The 19,521-nt window shown below is 47.6% G+C and overlaps 1 protein-coding gene and 1 pseudogene across 1 annotated transcript in view; both read right to left on the bottom strand.

Annotated features, from left to right (window-relative positions):
- The window catches only part of Spock1 (sparc/osteonectin, cwcv and kazal like domains proteoglycan 1), a 480,143-nt gene that overhangs the window by 149,712 nt on the left and 310,910 nt on the right, over window positions 1-19,521 (bottom strand). Inside the window, exon 4 of the mRNA NM_001271297.1 lies at window positions 6,832-6,946. Within this exon, the coding sequence (NP_001258226.1) occupies window positions 6,832-6,946 (115 nt within the window). The remainder of the gene's footprint in view (window positions 1-6,831; window positions 6,947-19,521) is intronic.
- Window positions 8,421-19,521, bottom strand: part of LOC134482665 (non-histone chromosomal protein HMG-17-like) — a 53,229-nt pseudogene continuing 42,128 nt past the window's right edge.

Here is a 19,521-nt window from a genome sequence, read left to right as displayed (position 1 = left end):
ACGAGGGTGCTACAGTGTATTAGAAAATGTGCTTTTCTTAACTAAAAGCACCTTTGTAGATCTGGATACATGTTTCTGCAGCAGATGGCGACGTTACAAAGTTACAAAGAAAAGAAGCAGAGTAAGGCGCTCAAACCTAAGTGATAATCTCCGATGCAACTCCTAACCAGGCTCGGGAAATCAAGGAGGAAGGGAAGGGAAAATTATCAGAATCACAGGACCAGGTTGCCTACTGGGTGATAGAATAGTCTGTATGTGACAGGGAAGCTGAACCCATGGAAGCTCAATGCTGTGGTGACCTTAGCAAGACCTGTATAGTGACAACACCAGTTGATGGGACATTGTGACGAGGGAAAGTTACACACTCCATCCCTCAGCTGCTGGGGAAGGGAGAACCCATTTTCTCTAGAAATGAACTCCGGACAGGTTACCCAATCCAAAGGGGTGTGTGTGGAGAGAGAGAGAGAGAGAGAGAGAGAATAATAACTGAAGAAATCTTGAATTTAAGAGGACATATGAGAGGAGTTGAAGGGAAGAGGAGGGGGAGAAATGATGTAAATATATTACTCCTGTATGAAATTCTCAAGAGACAAAGAATTCCAATAAAACAATTATGTCTTTGTGAATCTGCCTTGCAATGTGACACATACCTCACAGTGCTGTGTCTGCCTTACATGCTGTCCCCTTGCTCCAAGGGACGAAAAATTCCATGCAATTATTCACATATCTGGCATAAATTGCTTTTTACTCTCTGCTGCCCCTGTCAACAAAATCAGCCAATCAGGGCCTCCAGCTTCATAGAGGCAAACAGAGGAAGGAAAGGGATGGGCCTAAGCTACAAAAATGTGCCCAGAGAGGACGCCGGGAGCAGGCACGGCTGTATCCTGGGCACGGATGGACAGTGTTTCTGTAGTAAGATCTCCCAGGTTTAAATCAACACAGCATCTCTACAGTTAAGGGACACCTGTTTTAACTGTATACTTTTAGAAAAAAAACACAAAGGAGAAGAAGGGACTAGGAACAATGTGTGTGGGCATAGAAGGGAGGAAATGGGTTTAATATCAGTGCCCAGACCAATTGCTTAATAAGGACAGGTACCAGGAGAAAGGGGTGGAGATTCTGATCGGAGGGACTGCAGGGACCAGAACAGTGGCCGTCCCCTTTTAGATAGTCTTTGGGTACCTGCTCTCACCTGCATCCCCAGTGGCTGCTGTGTGACATAGGTACACGGTGGGGAGTTGCACACAGATGAAAATCTGCCCCTCACTGGCCATGTGCAATTGGGACAATTATTTACGGAACCTGAGTGGCAGCTTGGGTCATCTGGGGGTCATAGCCCGGTCCTGATAGGCAGCTGTGAGATCCACTCAGGAAAACTACTCTGAAACACAGTAAGCAGCCAGCGGGCCCTGGGTTGAAACATTGTGCTTCCCTCTCCTTCTCTTCCATGGTTTAGACTTGGCATGAGGTCTGATTGTACAAATCGTGAGCCTTTGCCAGATGACAGACCACAGTGGAGCCATTTCTGTTCACCAAAATGATGGACTCCCAAGAGGGTGAACCCAAACTTGGCTGTGGTGGTTTTTTTTTTTTTTTTAAAGCAGTAGAGGAATAACAAGTTCTTCTTGGACCAGAACCCTGCCCATGAATGTCCTCTGAGCTTAAAACAGAACCCAAGGCAGCATGTGGTCCCTCACAGAAGGGACCTGAGCCACATCGGTAATGAAGGTGGTCTCCAAGACACAGCAACATGCCTTGATGGGGAGAGCATCAGAGAGCTGGTCCGGCGCCCGGGAGCCCGGCACTTTCCACGTGGCCGTGTGCCTTCCGCGCTGCCTCAGCGATGTGGTGTATGTATAATCAAGCGGTTCAAAGCCCCTGTAGCGGGAGGCAGTGCTTTGTTGTAAAACAAAACTGAGATAAAATAACCTCATCCTTTCAAATATCCTCTGAGAGTTTGGTATTTGAGGCACATCCTGTGATGTGTTTCTCTCTGACCTCGAACACTTTGATTCTTTTTTTTTCAAGTTCACATAAAAGAGAGAAAACTCCGAGATTGGTCTACTGTACCAAAAGCCTCGATGGCATCTAAATTCTTTTGCTGGTGCACAGAATTAGTTGTTATTCCAGAAAGTAAGGAAGTGAAGATGAAGGGACACACTATTAGAGGGGCCCAGCCCTCTGGGAAGTTGGGCCGTCTCGCTCCTTACTTAAAAATAGATGAGTTCCCACCGCTCCCCAAGGCTTTGAAGGGTCCACTTAGATATTGCAAGTTCCATTCCGACCGTCCGCTCCCCGGGCGCACTACCCTCCTGCACAATCAGAGAATGTGGTTTGTCTGGAAGGCCCCAAACAAATGCTTTCAATTTTCCATTCTCCAAATGAAAATCAATGGTAAGAGAGAGGTAAAAATCAATGTTCAGCCCTCTGCAGGGAGCCCCCACCTCCTCCCCCTCCCTTTCCTCACCCCCACCCCCTCCCAGCTCCACAGAGCAGCAGATTTGAACCAATGATTCTCCCCTGCTGCCAGAGCCCTCTGCTGGCCCTGTCCCCTTGACAATATTCTACTTAAACATGCCCGAGAGGGTTTTTTTTTATATATATATAAAATAACAACTATGACAAGAATGAATAATGAGATATTATTCTAACACACCCCTTCCCGTTGCTAGTAGACTCAGTTACAAACGGCATCCCGGTATGGAGTCTGACTTCCGTTTCCCAAGGGATCTGTATTTCCGCCATGAGCTATAGAATGTGTAGCCATTCAACTATACTCTCAGAATGTCCTCGTCCCTGGGGCAACTAGTGTGCTTTCTGTCACCCCAGATAGGTAGTCTGTGTTGCTTATAACCAGCTTGGTCCCAGAACAGAGGAAATGGGGAGACCACACCGAGTACTCGAGTGTGATCCTTTCTGCAGTTTCGTTAGCATGTGATCGTTTGATAGATTAATAGCTTATGCGTGTTTATTGCTGAAAAGTATTGATTATAATGGAAATGCCACAGCTGGTTGATAACTTCACCTTGAGTTCTTACTATCTGTGACTCTAAATGAAGTTGATACAAACATACGAAAGAGTATTTTTACATGTACATATGTGAAGTAAACCCTCTGAGATATTTTCTCCCAGCATGTCTGGACTTACACACACACACACACACACACACACACACACACACACACACACACACACTTGATATAGTTACAGAACATCAGACATCTTCAATTTGGGTACAATCTCACTTGCTATGCCACACTTAGGAAGTCTTAAAGCCAAGGATAGAAATCTCACATTATTTTCTTTGGAAAGTTTTATAGCCTTAGTGTGTGTGTGTGTGTGTGTGTGTGTGTGTGTGTGTGTGTGTGTAAATATAAACCCGCCACTCAAGTTAAATTTTAACATAGCATATTATGTAATTAAAAATTGTAAGTGTGGCTCACAGTACCATAAAGTATTCATGTATAAATATCAACATAAAATGTATATTGTATATGGACTATTAGTTAAAAGTCTCGATAAAAACAGGTCAGTAAGTCAAACCAGGGGCTGAAGAGGTGGCCCAGCACTGGCTGCTTCCACCTGTTTGGTTCCCAGCACCCACGTGGCCCCTGTTCCAGCAGATCCAATGCCCTCTTCTGATTTCTGAGGACATTAGGCACACCTGCGGTACAAACATTTACATTGAGGCAAAATGCTAATATGCATAAGAGAAACAAATTTTAACAAAGTAAAAAACAAGAAAAGAGTAGACAGAACACATTGAAACATTTTAGTAGCTGTATTTCAACAATGTGGCCGTTACCTACTTCCTATTTTTAATGTTTTCTAGGATGAGCTTCAACTATTGCACCAAAAGTAGAAGGAGAATGTTTAAGTCATCAAAGATACGCCACCCCGAGCATATGCAGCACTCTGGGGTGCCCTAGTGATCCCAAGGAGGCTAAAGCAGGAACATCTGGCCCTGAACTGACCTCCCACACCCACAGAAATGCTGAACAGCAGAAAGAAGTGAAAGAATTTATAGAATTCTCTGAGAAGGTCCTGAATAGAGCAGAAGAGTCCCCTATGGATTGTCTCACCAGATTTGGGGAGACTCCAGCAGAGGGAGCCCTGACAGACCGCTTCATCCATCAAATCTGTTTGGGTCAGCCCTGAAGTGCTGTGGCCACAGACCTGTGCTCCTAGGATCTTCTCCACCCACTTGAGCTCCACAGGCCATCCAGGCCCAAGGCATTTCCCTGACCTTGTCCCCTACTCCACTGGCAAACCAGCCTACATCTGGGGCCTCCTCATCAACTGGGGCTTCCAAGCTGCCTCCTGGTCTGTCAACAGCTTCTCGATGTCTCGAGGTAAGATTTTCCCCTTGAGCTGCAAGGGGCCAGCTTGGCTAGCAGCCTTGTCTACAGATGTTTTGCAAAATAAAAAAGCACTTCCCTGATTGGGGAATAAATAGAGTTGTCAATAATCTGTCCCAGCTCTAGGGGACCCCCGAAGTTTAATGTGGAAGGACAGATGTTTTATCTGGGAAGGCATCCAACGCTCTCTGGGGAGTGACACAATTGGCCTCTATTGAGGGCTGAGAAACCCCACTTTTGAGAGAGAGATTTGGTAAGATAACCACAGTGACCGCACACAGGCCTCCTAGGGCCAGGGCACCTCCCGAGTCCTGCTAAGGAAGAGGGCGCACCACCTTAGCCAAAGCTCATTGTGGAGTTGTTTTCTAGTAGGGAACAGGCCCTATTATCAGAGATGCAGTCATTTTCTCTGACTCCCCTGTTGCAAATCACAATGTGGCAGCAGAAATGTCACCGCAGTCCTTGAGGCTCTGCTCAAGGGCTGGAAGGAAGGCAGCATGCTCAGATCAGGGAAGGAATAGAAAGCCCAAAGGGAAGTTGTTTCTTTCTCAGGAGCTTATGTGGTTAGGAGGGAGGGTTCTGGCTGAGCTTCCAGACATATTCAGACAATGCTAACTATTATAATTATTGTTTTACTAATTGCTAGAGTGGCTGGTGTTGACATTAAACCACCATTATACGCCATCACCTTTATTGAACTGTCACACAAAATAGGCTGTGTCTTCATAGTCAATTCATTTAACAGATGAAGAAAAAGAAATTTAGACTCGCAAATTTACTTCTCAAGTTTACACGGGCACGGGGGATCTAACAAGGAATGGAACCCGCGTTTGTCTCCTCCCTAAATCCGTACACAAAGCTTTATAATTTCTCGGATGCAGGAGGTAGAGACTGTACTTTTCACATAAGCTGAGTGATAATCAGAGTATGGTGTGCCTAGGGAAACACCATGTATACCCGGACATATACTTACACACATGTGCACACACATATACAGGAGACCGAATGGTTGAACCTGGAACATTATCCCCAAGGACATTGTGTTAATTGTTAGTGGGGCTCTTGTATCCTCAAGCGTAGAAATTACAAGGGCTAGCGGGACTGGAATGGTTTTCTTGGAGTGTAGGTACCTAAAAGAAGGCACTTCGACTGGAGCCACCAGAATTATGTTTACATCCCACTTAGTAGTGACCCAAACATGATTAAAACAAAATCCCAGCACAGAGAAGAGGAAGTAGGCACAAGTCGCATCCTGAGCTGAGAAGCTGTTTGCTATTGATAGTTGCTGGGAGAAGGAAAACCAGTTTTCCTCAACGGAGTGACTACTAAGATCTATCAACCACACTTAAGGGCAGGACCCACGTGATTCCCAGGAAGAAGTGCGGATCTGGGAAACAGCCATGCACATCTCGGCACTTTTTGTCTGGGTCTCATAGACACGAATGCTGATTGTACATCAAACACTGAAAGTGATGCAAGACACGGATCCTAGCAGCCAAGTCTGAGGTCACAGGCGCCAGCCATAGGGAAGACAGAAGCAGAGGGTCACTTGACATGAAAAGCGTTGTTCTGGTGCCTGCATGGATTTCCAGGGAGGGATGGGACACTATTCAGAGGAAGCCATTGAGGAGTAAAAGACAATTACAACGCACCCCAGAAGGAAGAACCAAAAGGGCCAACTCTAAAGGCCACCGTCAAGATCTCTCGAGGGGAAGCAGTATGCAGCAGGGTCCTAGGCTATCATGCTGGGGCTAATAAAGCCAAGGTAAGCTACAAGAGGCTCGGGTGTCTGAAAGGCTGCCTTCCTCATGCACAGGCTGTCATCTGCAGCTGGACCGGCGAAGGGCCACCTCCTGCTTTCTTGGCTGCAAGCTTCCTGGACACCAGGGTCACTTGGGGAACAGGAAATGTTAACAAAAAAGGCTTTTCTGTTAAGATGAGGACTTGAGTCAAAATTAAGATTTTTGAAAACTTAAGATGGCTGTTCTTAAGAGCCAGAGAGATGGCTCGTCAGTTAGGAGCGCTGGCTACTCTTCTAAAGGACCTGGGTTCAATTCTCAGACGAGATTCGGCACCTTTAGGCTGGTATGGCCATAGCTGGGTTCAATTCTCAACGACAGGGGATACAATGCCCTCTTCTGACCTTTGTGGACCTAAGGTCACAAAAGTGTGTGGAGACCAGGCACGTATGTGATACACAGACATATATGCAGGCAAAACACACCCCAACATATAATAACAACAACAACAACAACAACAACAATAATTTAAAGGATTGCTGTCTTTTATAAACCTGAGGTTGCCATCTGACATCCATACTATCACACCTGAGTATAGGGACCTAGAACCATTTAAAATGGTGGCAAGCATAGCGCTCACTCTCTTTTTCATCCAGTGTGAGCCCATCGGATGCTTCAGTTTCACCAGCCACAGAACAGCCCTAACCTATAGCCGCCCCCTTCCCCAACTTACCTGGGCAACAGGTGCTTTCGGCTGACACACAGGGCTGTCTGGTAGTCCTGGGTCACACAGACTTTGTGAGGGCTGCATTTCACTTTCAGGCAGGGGTCCTTGGATGGGTCCAGGGCTGAGACAAAAGAAACAAGGGGGGGCAGGGTTAGCACCTCCAGGGAAATTTAATTTCCATCACCACTCAAATAAACAAGTGGGAAAAAAGCCAGCTGCACAGGTCTGTGCTGTTTCCTGCAGCTGGTGGGGACAGAGAGAAAACCCAAGGCAGGCAGAGCTCTGTCTGTCACTCAGGAGTTCAGGAATCAGGATAGCAACTCCCTTGCCTACCGGGCCTTTCAGCACCATGACTTCAGGCAGGAATTACTCTTAAAAAACCTTTCAGCACCATGACTTCAGGCAGGAATTACTCTTAAAAAACAAACAAAACAAAACAAACAAACAAACAAAAAACAAAACAAAACAACAACAACAAAAACCCTTCAGAGTTGTACATGATCCAAGGACCAAGAGCTTTTTGCTCTGGTGTTTGCTATTGTCTGATGATGCTTAGTTTTAATTGTTCTCTATTGCATACACCCAGAATCCTTGCTGAAAAGTTTGCTCCTGCTCAAATGGACCTCGTGCACGAACAGTTTAAGGTTTGGTTTTTTTTTTTGTTTTTGGTTTTGGTTTTTTAACTTCGGGATGGGCAAGGAATTTGTACAACACAAAGTTAGGATGTAAGTGGGAGAGGGAAAACGTTGCACATAAATATTTATTGTGTGAGGTGGGGATTAGATAAGGCTCGTGACGGGCATGGAAAGTGATAAGGGAGCTTGAGAGGAAAACAGAGATCAATTTCTAGGGCAAGGATTAGCGAAGCATTAATATTTGAATTGAGTCTTGAAGGATGGGCAGGATTCTGCAGAGCAAAGATGGAAAAAGACAAACAGGGCCAGAAGAGCGGCGTGAGCATTCGTGGGGCCAGAAGAGCAGTGTGAGCATTCGTGGGGCCAGAAGAGCAGTGTGAGCATTCGTGGGGCCAGAAGAGCAGTGTGAGCATTTGTGAGGCCAGAAGAGCAGTGTGAGCATTCGTGGGGCGACGCATTTTTGGGCAACCGTGGGAAAGTCGGTTTGTTCCCTGGGTTTGTGGATGTGAATAACGAAGAGAGGGGGAAAGCCGGCTCGAACACACAATGCCAGAAAGGATTCCCAGAGGCACAAGGTCACACACAGAGGCATTTTCTAGAGTAAGCCTGAGCAGTAGCCCCCAGGCTAATCTGCATGCCGCTGTAGATGCCACCAGCACTGCACAGAGGAGGCCCCAGGGAATTCTCTGCAAAACAAAGGCGACTATGCCATCTCTCAGCTTCCAGGCTGAAAGTCTATTAGGCAGTAAATCTTTCATAACTGTTCACCCAGCCAGGGGAGGAGTGCCCACCCCCCAACACCATCCCCACACAAACATTTGGTTAAACAGATTGACATTCCAAGCAGGAACTGCTTCGCTGTCTACCCCCACCAGTGAGGTCCCAGCGATCACATAGTCATAATCCCCACCACCGCCCACCACCCGCTCCACCCCAGGCCTTGGAAAACACACACTACTTTCTTTAGTTTTCGGCTAATTTCTCAAGGGTCCTGAATGCACAACATTGCAGTACATTCCTGCTGAATACCCAGGAGCAGCTCTGCCCCATGGCAGGGGTAGCAGCTGTGAACGACGAGGGTCTACCCTTTAGTCAGTCTTGACGGCAACAAGGCCCTGATTCCCATCCCAGTGGAATCCCCTGGCAGAGTCTACTTCCCACGGGATACTCTGGTGCCTGGAGCTTAACAGAGAAAAAGGCTTCTGTAAGAGAGGCTGGTCTGAGTCCAGGGAACAAGGCTTGCTCCTAGCTCTTAAGCTGAGAAGGGCCTCTGGGAGGCAAGCAGCAGAGAAAGCTCCTCTTGTGCCAGGCCTGCCTGGATGCCGCCATGTTCCTGCCTTGATGATAACAGACTGAGTCTCTGAACCTGTAAGCCAGCCCCAATTAAATGTTGTCCTTATAAGAGTTGCTTTGGTCATGGTATCTGCTCACTGCAGTAAAACCCTAACTAAGACAGCTAGACCACCAGCAACCCCACCACAGTGGCCAGTTAAGGCGTTTCCACCAGTTAGATTTCCACCAGTAAATGCCAATGCCTCTGAGACTTGGAATTTCTGCTTCAGTGGCTTTCAGAGATGGAGAATCTCAGGCTGGCCTCCTTGGGGGGAGGGGGGGTTGAAACCCACAACACTCTGTGATGTGGGCGACAGGCCTTAGGGTAGAACTTGAACTCTTTTTGCTTCTGCGGGTGACTTCTTATGAACACTTAATGTGTATGCTGCTCAGGTGGGCTGAACAATGCCACGGTCACAAGGAGAGCAAATGAGCTGTGCAAGAGAGAAGGGCACAGATCTCGGCTCACGGGCTTCTGGGACTGAGTTCTGTTCGGCTGCTTTCTGACCTGAATATACTTTCCCCTCTTGTATGGCTTGGTGGCTGCCATTGGCTAATACACGAAGGCGTGCTTATGACAGATCTAGGATGGGAAGCGTGTGCGTTGTAGTAGTTGGGCTTGGAGGTTTGCATTTTGTCCTCGAAGCGGGTAACAAGGTTTCCTAATTACAAGAACGATGGCTGGCCCTCAGTCGAGTGTGTCTGACAGGCAGGCAGCGAACTAAGCCCTCAAATTGGATTAGCTTATTACCCTAGTTTGCGTTCTGTTGCTGTAATAAATACAACTAAAAACAACTTAGGGAGGAAGGAGTTCATTTCCGCTTAAATTTCCCCAATCGTGGTCTACCACGGAGGGAAGTTGAGGCAGGAACTGAAGCTGGGACAGAGACAAGAACCAAGGAGAAGCGCCACTTACTGGCTCGCTTCAACTACCTTTATTATACAAGGTAGGACCGTCTGTCCTTCTATCCTTCATGGACAGGAGGTCAAGAAAATGCTGCCCAGTCAGACCCACAAGTCACCCTGACGGAGGTGATCTCTCAACTGAGGGTCCCTCTTCCCAGTCTGCTCATTTAGCCCTCATAGCATCCAAAGATGGGGCCTTGGCCGAAATGCACATCACATGAAATTAGCCTTAAAGATAAATAGCAGGAGAGAGGTACAGTGGGAATTTACATATTGGTCTGTAAACCCACACTACGTCCTGTTACGTGCCACAGTCTAAGAGTCACCCAGGAACTTCTGTCCTCTAGAAAGCTGACTTCGAGGCCAAACCTCATCCAAGTCTACAGCCCAGATCTCACCATTTTCCTGATGCCTTCTGGGAAAATAAGAAGTAAAAGAGCCCTGACCCCACACCATGCAGGCCCGGAGCAATGAGCTGAGTCATCCCATTTCCTGGCCCACAGCTCCGCCCGCATTCCTGGAGTCCTGTAAGCACCAGGCACAACCAGACGGCTAAAGGCCATCGTAAGAAATCAATCAACCAAAGCCAAGGCAGCGTGGCAACACCAGAGCCCAGCTCTCCTACTACAGAAAGGTCTAGATATTCTAACTCAGCCAAAGCACTAGAAAAATGATCTTAAATCCAATCTTATGAAGACAATAGAGGCCTTTAGAGAGGAAACGAATCAATCCCTTCAAGAAATGCAGGTGAATATAGTCAAACAGGCAGAGTCAAAACTGTTCAAGACCTGAAAATGGAAATGGAAGCAATACGGAGAGCACCAACTGAGGGGATCCTGCAGATGGGGAAACCTAGAGGAGAGAAGAGGAACTACAGATGCGGTCATCGCCAACAGGACACAAGCGATGGAAGAGAGAATCCCAGGCTTGTTTACTCTGGACATGGCAATGACCATCCCCTGTCTCCCAGCAGACATTTGGTCCACGTTCATTCAAGGCACTCTGTATTCTCACAATCTGTCATCCTACCGTTAGGATAACCATGATAGATGATCCTTCCTGTCTGAGAAGCCAGATGTTCTTAATAAACAGAGCATCCACTGCAAACACTGATACTTTAAAAATGTCAGTCCAACCAGTCCTGTTGGTTCAAGCCGGTAACTCAACTACTTGAGAGAATCTTAAGTTCAAGGCCTGCCCAGGCAACTAAGCACAATGCTGTTTCTAAATACAAAGGGAAAAGGGGGATTGGGGTAGAGCCCTTGCCTAGCATTCATGAGGTCCTAGGTTCAATCCTCAGCACCACACAAACAAACCAACCAATCAACCACTCGCCTACCCACCCACACACCCATTCCTTGACTGCACACACCTATGGAAGGGTATACCCAGAGGAATCAAACCTGCCACACAGTAATTGTGAGGGTCTGAGTGCTTCCAACACATCTATGAATTGTTTAGAGCAAATGAACCCCACAGCGCTACACAACAGACGTGCATCAAGCCGTCAGCCTGTTTCGCCGCCTGCATACACTCTGCTTTGGAAGTCAGCAATGCTTGGCTTAAAGGCAGCTGAGAGGGTGGGGAGCCCCGGTCTACCATGCTCCGAGGAGCAGCCACAAGGCTTCCAGCACTGACACAGCATGGGGCTGACCTGGCTCCTCTTTACAAAGGGAATGACTTGATAGGATAACCTAGAAGTGGGTTTCATCTAGGGGTAGAGCCTTGGGAAGCTTTCTTCCATCCATGTTGGCCCGTTGACTGACGTGGTCTTTGCACATCTTGGACAGGCAGCCATATTGTTGAGAGTTCACTCCATCTCACAGCGGTTGCCTCAGACCCCCAGCTCTGACCATCTTTCCACCCCCACTTCCTCAATGTTCCCTGAACTTAGGTGCAGGGCTTGTGTTATAGATCCCCCATGTTGGACTGGGTACCCCAAGGTCTTTATTCTCTGCATTTTGACCAGTTGGAGAGGTTTTTCCAAGGGAAGAAAGTTCTTTGATGAGATGTGAGGCTGTGCATACCCATGGGCATAAAGATGATCTGTGTGAATGTGTATGTGCATACATGTGTGTGTGTGGGTACGTATGTACACTTGTGTGCATGTGTGTGCAAGTGTGTGTGCATACGTGTGTGCATACATGTGTGTGCATATATGTGTGTGTGGGTATGTATATGCACTTGTGTGCATGTATGCAAGTGTGTGTGCATGTGTGTGCATGTGTGTGCATACATGTGGGTACATACATGTGTGTGCATACATGTTTGTGTGTGGGTATGTGCGCTTGTGAGCATGCATGTGTGTGAATATGTATTCGTGTGTGTGTGTATGTGTGTGTGTGTGTGTTTGACATGGGGGAATGGTGGAACGCGGGAGCAGATGGAACAGGGAAAAGGGGGTGTACCGAATGCATTCCTAGCACATTTCTGTATGACATCCTCAAACATAATCATCAGGGCTGGACAGACGGCTCAGCAGTTAGGAGCATTGGCTACTCTCCCAGAGAACCCAGGTTTGATTTCCAGCACCCACATTGCAGCTCACAACCACCTGTAACGCTTCTGTCTCCATGGCCACTGCACACACATGCTGCATAGACACGCATGTGTCTGCAAAGCACCTGCACACAGAGAAGAGAAAGAAATGTGTCTTTTCAGAAAATAATGATGGTTAAAACTAACATTTTTAAAAAGAGAAACCCTGCCGCCAGGGTGTGTGTGTGTGTGTGCGCGCGAGCGTGTGTGTGTGTGTGCGCGCGCGCGTGTGTGTGTGGTGGGGATGACCAGGTGTCAGTCACAGCCCCACACAGATTTGAACTTTTGGTGTCAGGTACTGAGGATTTCTTGGTGAGACTCTCCAAGCACATGCTTGGTAACAAAATACAGCAATCCTCTGGAAACGACTACGTTTAGTGTGGCTGCTACGATTTGTGTCACCACACCTGCACGACTCGTGGAGAGCTGAACAGACCGTGTAGCCAGCGGGGACACAACAGGTCCTGGGAAGGTCATGTCATCCAGTTCACCTTCCAGGAGAAACCAGCACAGAGTCAACTGGCATAAGACACACACCTAATTAATTTTCCAAAATAACGTCCACAACTCTTTCTTCAAGGGAAGAAAACAAAGGAATGAACTAATTTATAGAGAGATTTGTTGAGCTCTAGCACACTGAATTCAGAAGCCAGTTAATTACAAGCTTCGTGTGGGTTTTTTCTTTTTAATTAATTTTATTTTTTAAGCTCATTGCGTGGTCTCAATTAAGGTGGTGATATTTTAATTATCGTAATTGTTTCTGAACTTGTTTTTGAGTTCAATGAGTTTATTTTTTAATTAGCTACATCGATTTTTGAAATCCAGGATCAAACCTCTTCACCATCCTTGGGCATATTCTACTGGCTTAACTGACAAAGGGTCAGGGTCAAAACACCCGTGAGAGCAAAGCCAGAGGCTACTTCCTGGCCTCTGAGAGGAGAGAGGGGTTTTATTCTGAAATTTGACACAAAAGATCCCCCAGTCACCTGGGCAAGCACACTTGCCTGTCTGAGTTTACTCGGCCAACATTAGCAGAGTTTTACTCCAAGAGAAGCATCTCTGGGCAGGCCAGAGGCCAGCATTTCCTCCTGGGAGCTCACAGCTCAATAGAAGACACAGATGTGGAAATCTGACCTTGCAGAGGGCTAGTGAGCTCCCTGGAGAGACGGGCACAGGTGGAAAAGTGGATTTGAGTTAGGCAGTAATGTGGCAGAAGAGAAGAGAGAGAGTCTCTTTCCAGGGACACTAGGGGACTGGCCCACTCAGGAACCCGTGCGACATCAGGCTTGCAACAGGCTGTTAGGAGTGGCAAGTACCCCACGTCCCCCCAGAGAGGGCAAGTAGACACAGTCATGGAGGGCCCTGACAGCTGTGGGGGAGCCACCGCCTCCAAGTTCCACATGGTAGGTCCTAGTGACGCTTGAGAAGCTCTTTCATTTCTAAGTATCCCAGAGCTGGAAGAGGGAGCCTCAGATTTCACACAAGCAAGAACTACCTCTCCATTAAGACAGAGGAGTGTTGAAGACTCTCAGAAACATCCTTTCTGCCTTCCCTGGACTAACTGCCTGATGCTCTCTCTCTCTGGTCATCAAGCCGCACAGGATTCTGGGGAGCAAACGCTACTACCCTCTGAGTTCAGGAAGCCAACAACGGATCTAAAAGTTGGGTGCACTGTGGCCCGCTGTGGGGATCCCAGAAGTTCTCTCATGCACGGGTCACTCAATTTACAAAACATGTACAAATTAATGATGGTCCAACCTCTCATTCCTGCCTCTAGGAGTGGCCTCTGCCCGGGATGCCCTCAGACAGTAGCCATCTGAAGAGCAGCCATGCCCAAGGATTCATTAAGAGTGACTTCAGAGATGACTGACAAAGAAATTACTCCAAACTGTGAAAACCTCCTCAAGCTAGGATCCTGGACATTTATTATAGCTTGTCTGTCCCCATGGTAACCCGCGTGCACATCTCGCCTCCCCCTTCTCCAAGGCGCCTGTTTACTAGCTGACGACAGAACCTCACGGAATACAAATTGCACTCATTGGATCTTGCTGGAAGCTGGAAGGACGGCAGCTTGAAAAGTCTCCTTCATTACTCTCAGCCTTCACATTCAAGGGCTTCCCAAGTTCTTTGAGGCCGAACAAAGAGACTTATCAGCCACGTGGTTAGGTAGCACACAGAGTTAATTTCTGAGACACAGAAGACTAACCCTGTGTGTCCGAGGACTGGAGAATGGCCACAGAGGATGGTGTAGGACAGATAATGACACAGAGGCAGAGGACAAAAAGACAACAGCTAATCAAAGACAGCTCTGTTCTTCTCCTTTCCCCTAAAACCAGGGTCTGAAGAGTCCCGGTTCTCTGCATGAAAGTGAAAAACACCTTCCTCATCACTGAAGGCGTGAATGCAGGGACCGTCGTGGGAAAACACTTGCATGGTTTAAGGCGTTTATTACTCTTGACTTTATGATGTGCATAAAATTAACACTAGAAGACATTTTCATTTAAAAGAGGGGGGGAATTAGTAGCTTACGATCCGACGAGTCAAAATTAGACAAAAGGAGAACATGACGTCCCAGTGGTTTATCACAAGGGAAAACTAAACAATTGGAATGTTCATCTGCGATAGTTGTCTATGCCGCGTCATGGCTAATCTAGGTTGCCGGGCTTGGCTCAGCTGGGAAGAGGAAACCAAAATTAAACAGTTGCCTCCATCAGGGGGTGCTGGGAGCATGCCTGGGAGGCTGTTTTCTTGATTGCTAATTGCTGTAGGAGGATCCAGGCCTCTGGTACACGTGGTTCCATCGCTAGGCAGAGGGGCCTGAGCTGTGTAGAACCTTGACCATAAGCCTGGGAGAAAGCAGTTGCTTTCGGTCGTGGTGCTTGCCATAGCAACAGGAACCAGACTAGAACAGGCGGCTAGAACAGAAAAGCACAGACCGCACACAGCACATACAGCGGTTCGTTTATTTCCTCACAGCTCTAGAGAATGGAACCTTGTTGCTCCTCAGCATGGCGGGATTCTGTGGAAGCCTCTCCCTAGCCTGGGATTGCTCTGTCCCCATGTGGCCTTCTTTTGGTTGCATGCCCTTGGAGAGACACACAGTAGGTCCCCTCCTATGTTCTGATGTGGAGGGACACCGACTCTGGAGTTAGCACCCCACCCTGTAATGCTTAGAAAGGGTATATCTAATTTAATTCTGATCGCTTCCGAGAACCCTTGTTTCCAAACATGGCCGCGGTGCGTGTGGAGACTCCAGCTTGCTGGTTTGGAAGGGATGAGGTACCATTTGGCCCTTGACACCACCTCCAGGTAAATGGCGGAACTAACTACAAACCATCTGTGTCGTAGCGTGCAGCTGTGCTAAAGACATATACATTTGTACATACTAGCATAGGTAGACATTTGTGAGAAATTAGGTAAAAATGTAATTCGAGAGTAAAGATTAGCTGACGGGGGAAAATAGCTTCTCAGTACCAGAATAGCCTGGTCAAGCCAAGACTGAAATCCAGATTTGTCTTTTTTTTTCTAAAGAGGTACCTTCTCCTTTCCATTCCCACTTCTCCTGAAGCCTTGCCTCACCCAGCTTCTCCGGGTTGGTTGCTTTATACCCTGTGGTACCTCTGGAACACTCAGGTAAAAATTCAGATGCCCCCCAGAAGGCAGATTAACACGGCTGGTGCCTGCAGAAACTGGCTCTAGGACCACTGTCAGGGGATCTAGTCCCTTCTGCCTCCTAGAGAATCTTTTGTAACAAGGAGACAATAAAAGTTAGGCTTATGATTGAAGGCCAGAACAGGTTCCTGTCCGGTCCTGAGAGGTTTTGCCATTTGCCTCAGTGATGAAGAAGCTGAGGACTACCCATGACTGGCTGGAATTAATGGCATCCATCAGGAAGAGAACGGGCCCTTGGCTCACACACAGACAAGACATTATGAGCAACCACCGCTAAGGCCAAGATGGTCAGTTATACACCCTAACCATTAGAAGGCCAAGCATCGTGAGACCTGTGCTTGATCGGCTGTGGAAAATGTGTGTCAGTGGGCACAGAGCTGTAGCAACCTGGCCAGCTGTTCTCCACTCCAAGGCTCTCACCACATCCTCCCACTTCCTACGAGCTCCATAAGGAGGGAGGGAGCGCCTTAACTTGGTGATTCCAACAAGAAACTGATTTCCCTTGGAAAGAGTCACATGGGGCAAAGGGCGCCACACAGAATAGGGCAGCACGGGGTTGGGCCTCAGTGGGGAGAAAGGGAAGGAGGAACATCTTATTATGATAAGGTCTCACTGGTCAGGGAACTGGTGATGTTAACAGTCACACATTCTATCTCCACCATGCGGAAGCCCGGGCAGACATCAGTGTACTCTTGACTGATCAGCTGGTAACAGACACAGACACCGACTGACCTATTTGTGGTCATGCAGTCAGTGAGGCTGGGCTTTAGTTCTGACAAGTGTCATACTACAGGGGAGGCCCAGAGCCACCAGAACACTAATGCCACACTCCACTATGGGGATCAAGGTGGGGAACACAGCACCAAGCAGCCACACACTCTATGCTGAGTGTGGTACCAGCCGTCTATGATGTCAGCACTCAGAAGGACCGGGAGTTGAGGTCACCCTTGGCTACACAGTGAGTTCAAGGCCCACCGGGGCTACTTGAGAACTTTCTTGACAAGCAAGCAGGCAAGCAAAAACAAGCCAAGTTTTGGGGTGTTTGAATAAGCTTGTGTTTCTGGTTTGATAGATAGATAGATAGATAGATAGATAGATAGATAGATAGATAGATAGATGTAGTATTCGAGCTATATATTAAAGTCAAGGGTTCTTTCAAAAGAACTGTCCAAAGAATTAACTGGGGGAGTCTCGTTTACATACCTCTCCTGAGGCTCTTCTGACACATTTAACCCATGGCACAGAGGGAGGGGTCCACCAAGCCTGGCAGCAATAAAGATGGCCCAGAATTGGGCTGGAGCGATGGCTCAGTGGTTAAGAGCACTGACTGTTCTTCCAGAGGTCCTGAGTTCAAATCCTACACCTACATGGTGGCTCACAACCATCTGTAATGGGATCTGATGCCCTCTTCTGGTGTGTCTGAAGACAGCCACAGTGTACTCATATACATTAAATAAATAAATAAATCTTAAAAAAAAAATGGCAGGATGAACAAGAGGACCCGAGAAAGGCTAGACCTCAAAGAGGAGGACAGGATTTGTCCACAGAGATGTCACAGCCTCCCATCCCTCAGGACGGCCAGAATTTAATCAAAATGTTTTAGTAGTAAAAAGGACTAGGGCCCCTTTTCACTCTAATTGACATAAATTATTCATAAGACGAGAATGAGCAGAAGAGAGAGGATTATTTAAAATACAAAAGAACCAATTCATAACCTAGGAGGATCAGAGTTCATAACAAGACAGGAAAAGTCAAATATTTACAGGGGGAAGAAAGTGGCTCGCCTAAAAGATAAAAGATCGCCGTCGCGCAGAAAGGCTATATCCGTATCTGTGCACCATTTCCACACTGCTAAAACCCCCATAAACCACAGAGCCTTCCCCAGAACAAAGTCAGACACAGAACGAATTCTCCCGAAGCTGATTTCCCCACTGTGATCAGTGGCGTGGCTATTGACCACGTTGAGAATCCACCTCCACCCTTTCTGTGCACCAAGAAGTGATGGGCTGCAGGGTTTGCAGCAGAGAGGTTAAAGGGGTGGGGGGCATGCTACCTACCCTGTGGGGCCTGAGGTCTGAGGTTTGAGGGGAGAATCCAGGGAAGGCGCCTGACACAGATGGTCAGCTGCCACCCTTGTTCCCACCAGCTCCTCTCAGCTTTCTCCCAAGGTCCAGAGAACCACATCAGGAACCAGAATGTTCTCCTAGCCTCCTCCCCAAAGAGGCTAGAAGTGAAGACCAAGAATCACTTTCCTGGGGTTGGGGATTTAGCTCAGTGGTAGAGCACTTGCCTAGCAAGCTCAAGGCCCTGGGTTCGGTCCCCAGCTCTGAAAAAAAGAAAAGAAAAAAAAAAGAAAAGAAAGAAAAAGAAAAAGAATCACTTTCCTAAGTTCTGTGTTCCAGGATCGTACAACCAAAGCCACATCCAGAAAACTACACCACCACACCCCCACAGCCGTGTGTGTAATGTTTTATTATGCTCGAGGGACATTCTGTGAACCTTGAAACATTTGTGCTGGGGAGAAAGGGGGTTGGAGGGCTGAGGTATCCTCGGAGCTTACATTCAAGTGCAAGCAAAAGAACCTGGTGAAGGAAAACAGAGTTCGGTAAACGCTGTTAATACAAGCAGACAAAGGGCAGAGGCTGAGGCGGTTGGTTATAAGTGGGATAGGTTGGGGGCACTCGAGTAGGCGAAAAACAGCAATGTGAACTGGTGTAGAAGGTTCACATCTCAGGTCTTCAGTCAGACCCACTCACTGCCTACACCCAGATGTGTCTATCCTGTTTCTGCAGAGCTGGTGGGAGATGGGAATACATTGCAATGACCAGTAAGATCTAGGGTAAGCCTGCCTCAGAATGGAGTGAAGGGTGCTTGCTCCAAAAGACCAACCAGAGCTCCTCGGATGATGTGACATCCTATGAGCAGATCATCAGGGCGGAGCTCTATGGAGGCTCTTGGAACCCATTTGCCTTCCCGAGGAAGGGTCAAAACCAGATGAAGAGATAGAGAACCAAGAGTGGCATGCATTATGTGCCTAGGACAGCCTGTCCCGCCCTCCTTTTCTTGTTTCTACAATCCAGTGTAAGCCTTGTTTCATCACGGCCATCACTGGTCTGCTGTGTGATCGACCCAAAATTCACATAGACTGGCAGAGAGGAGGCTCCAAGGGTAGACAGACAGTGTCTTCTCAGCACTGAGGCTCAGAGTAGGTGTTTGCTCTTACTGGACCTGAGAGACTGGGAGAAAAGTTTGAAAAGTGCTGAAAGTGTTTACAGATTTAAAGGGTCCTGGAGAAAAGAAGAAAGCTCTCCAGAGCCTGTCACGCACGGTGGAAAATTGCCAGAGAGGGAAAGAGCATCCAGAGAACACTGGGTAGCGAAACGTCCATTCTGTCTGGACTGTAAAGCGGGTCCCATTCAAGGCACTTCACCAAGAATGTATCCCATGTCCTTCTAGCAAGCATCCGGGCCACCTCCTTCTAGAGACCTCAGTTCCACCAATGAAAGAACCCAAGGCTGGCTTTTCAAAAAGCGGATGGTATAGTTTAAAGCATTTGGGGGCTGATTTTTTTCCTACGTGCCAAAAACTAGGTGAGGTACACACAAGCATTTGC

The sequence above is a fragment of the Rattus norvegicus genome, chromosome 17 (genome assembly GCF_036323735.1).
Source record: "Rattus norvegicus strain BN/NHsdMcwi chromosome 17, GRCr8, whole genome shotgun sequence".
NCBI classification, from domain to species: domain Eukaryota; kingdom Metazoa; phylum Chordata; class Mammalia; order Rodentia; family Muridae; genus Rattus; species Rattus norvegicus.
The sequence above is the reverse complement of the archived record's forward strand: the minus strand, read 5'-3'. Positions and strand labels throughout refer to the sequence as shown.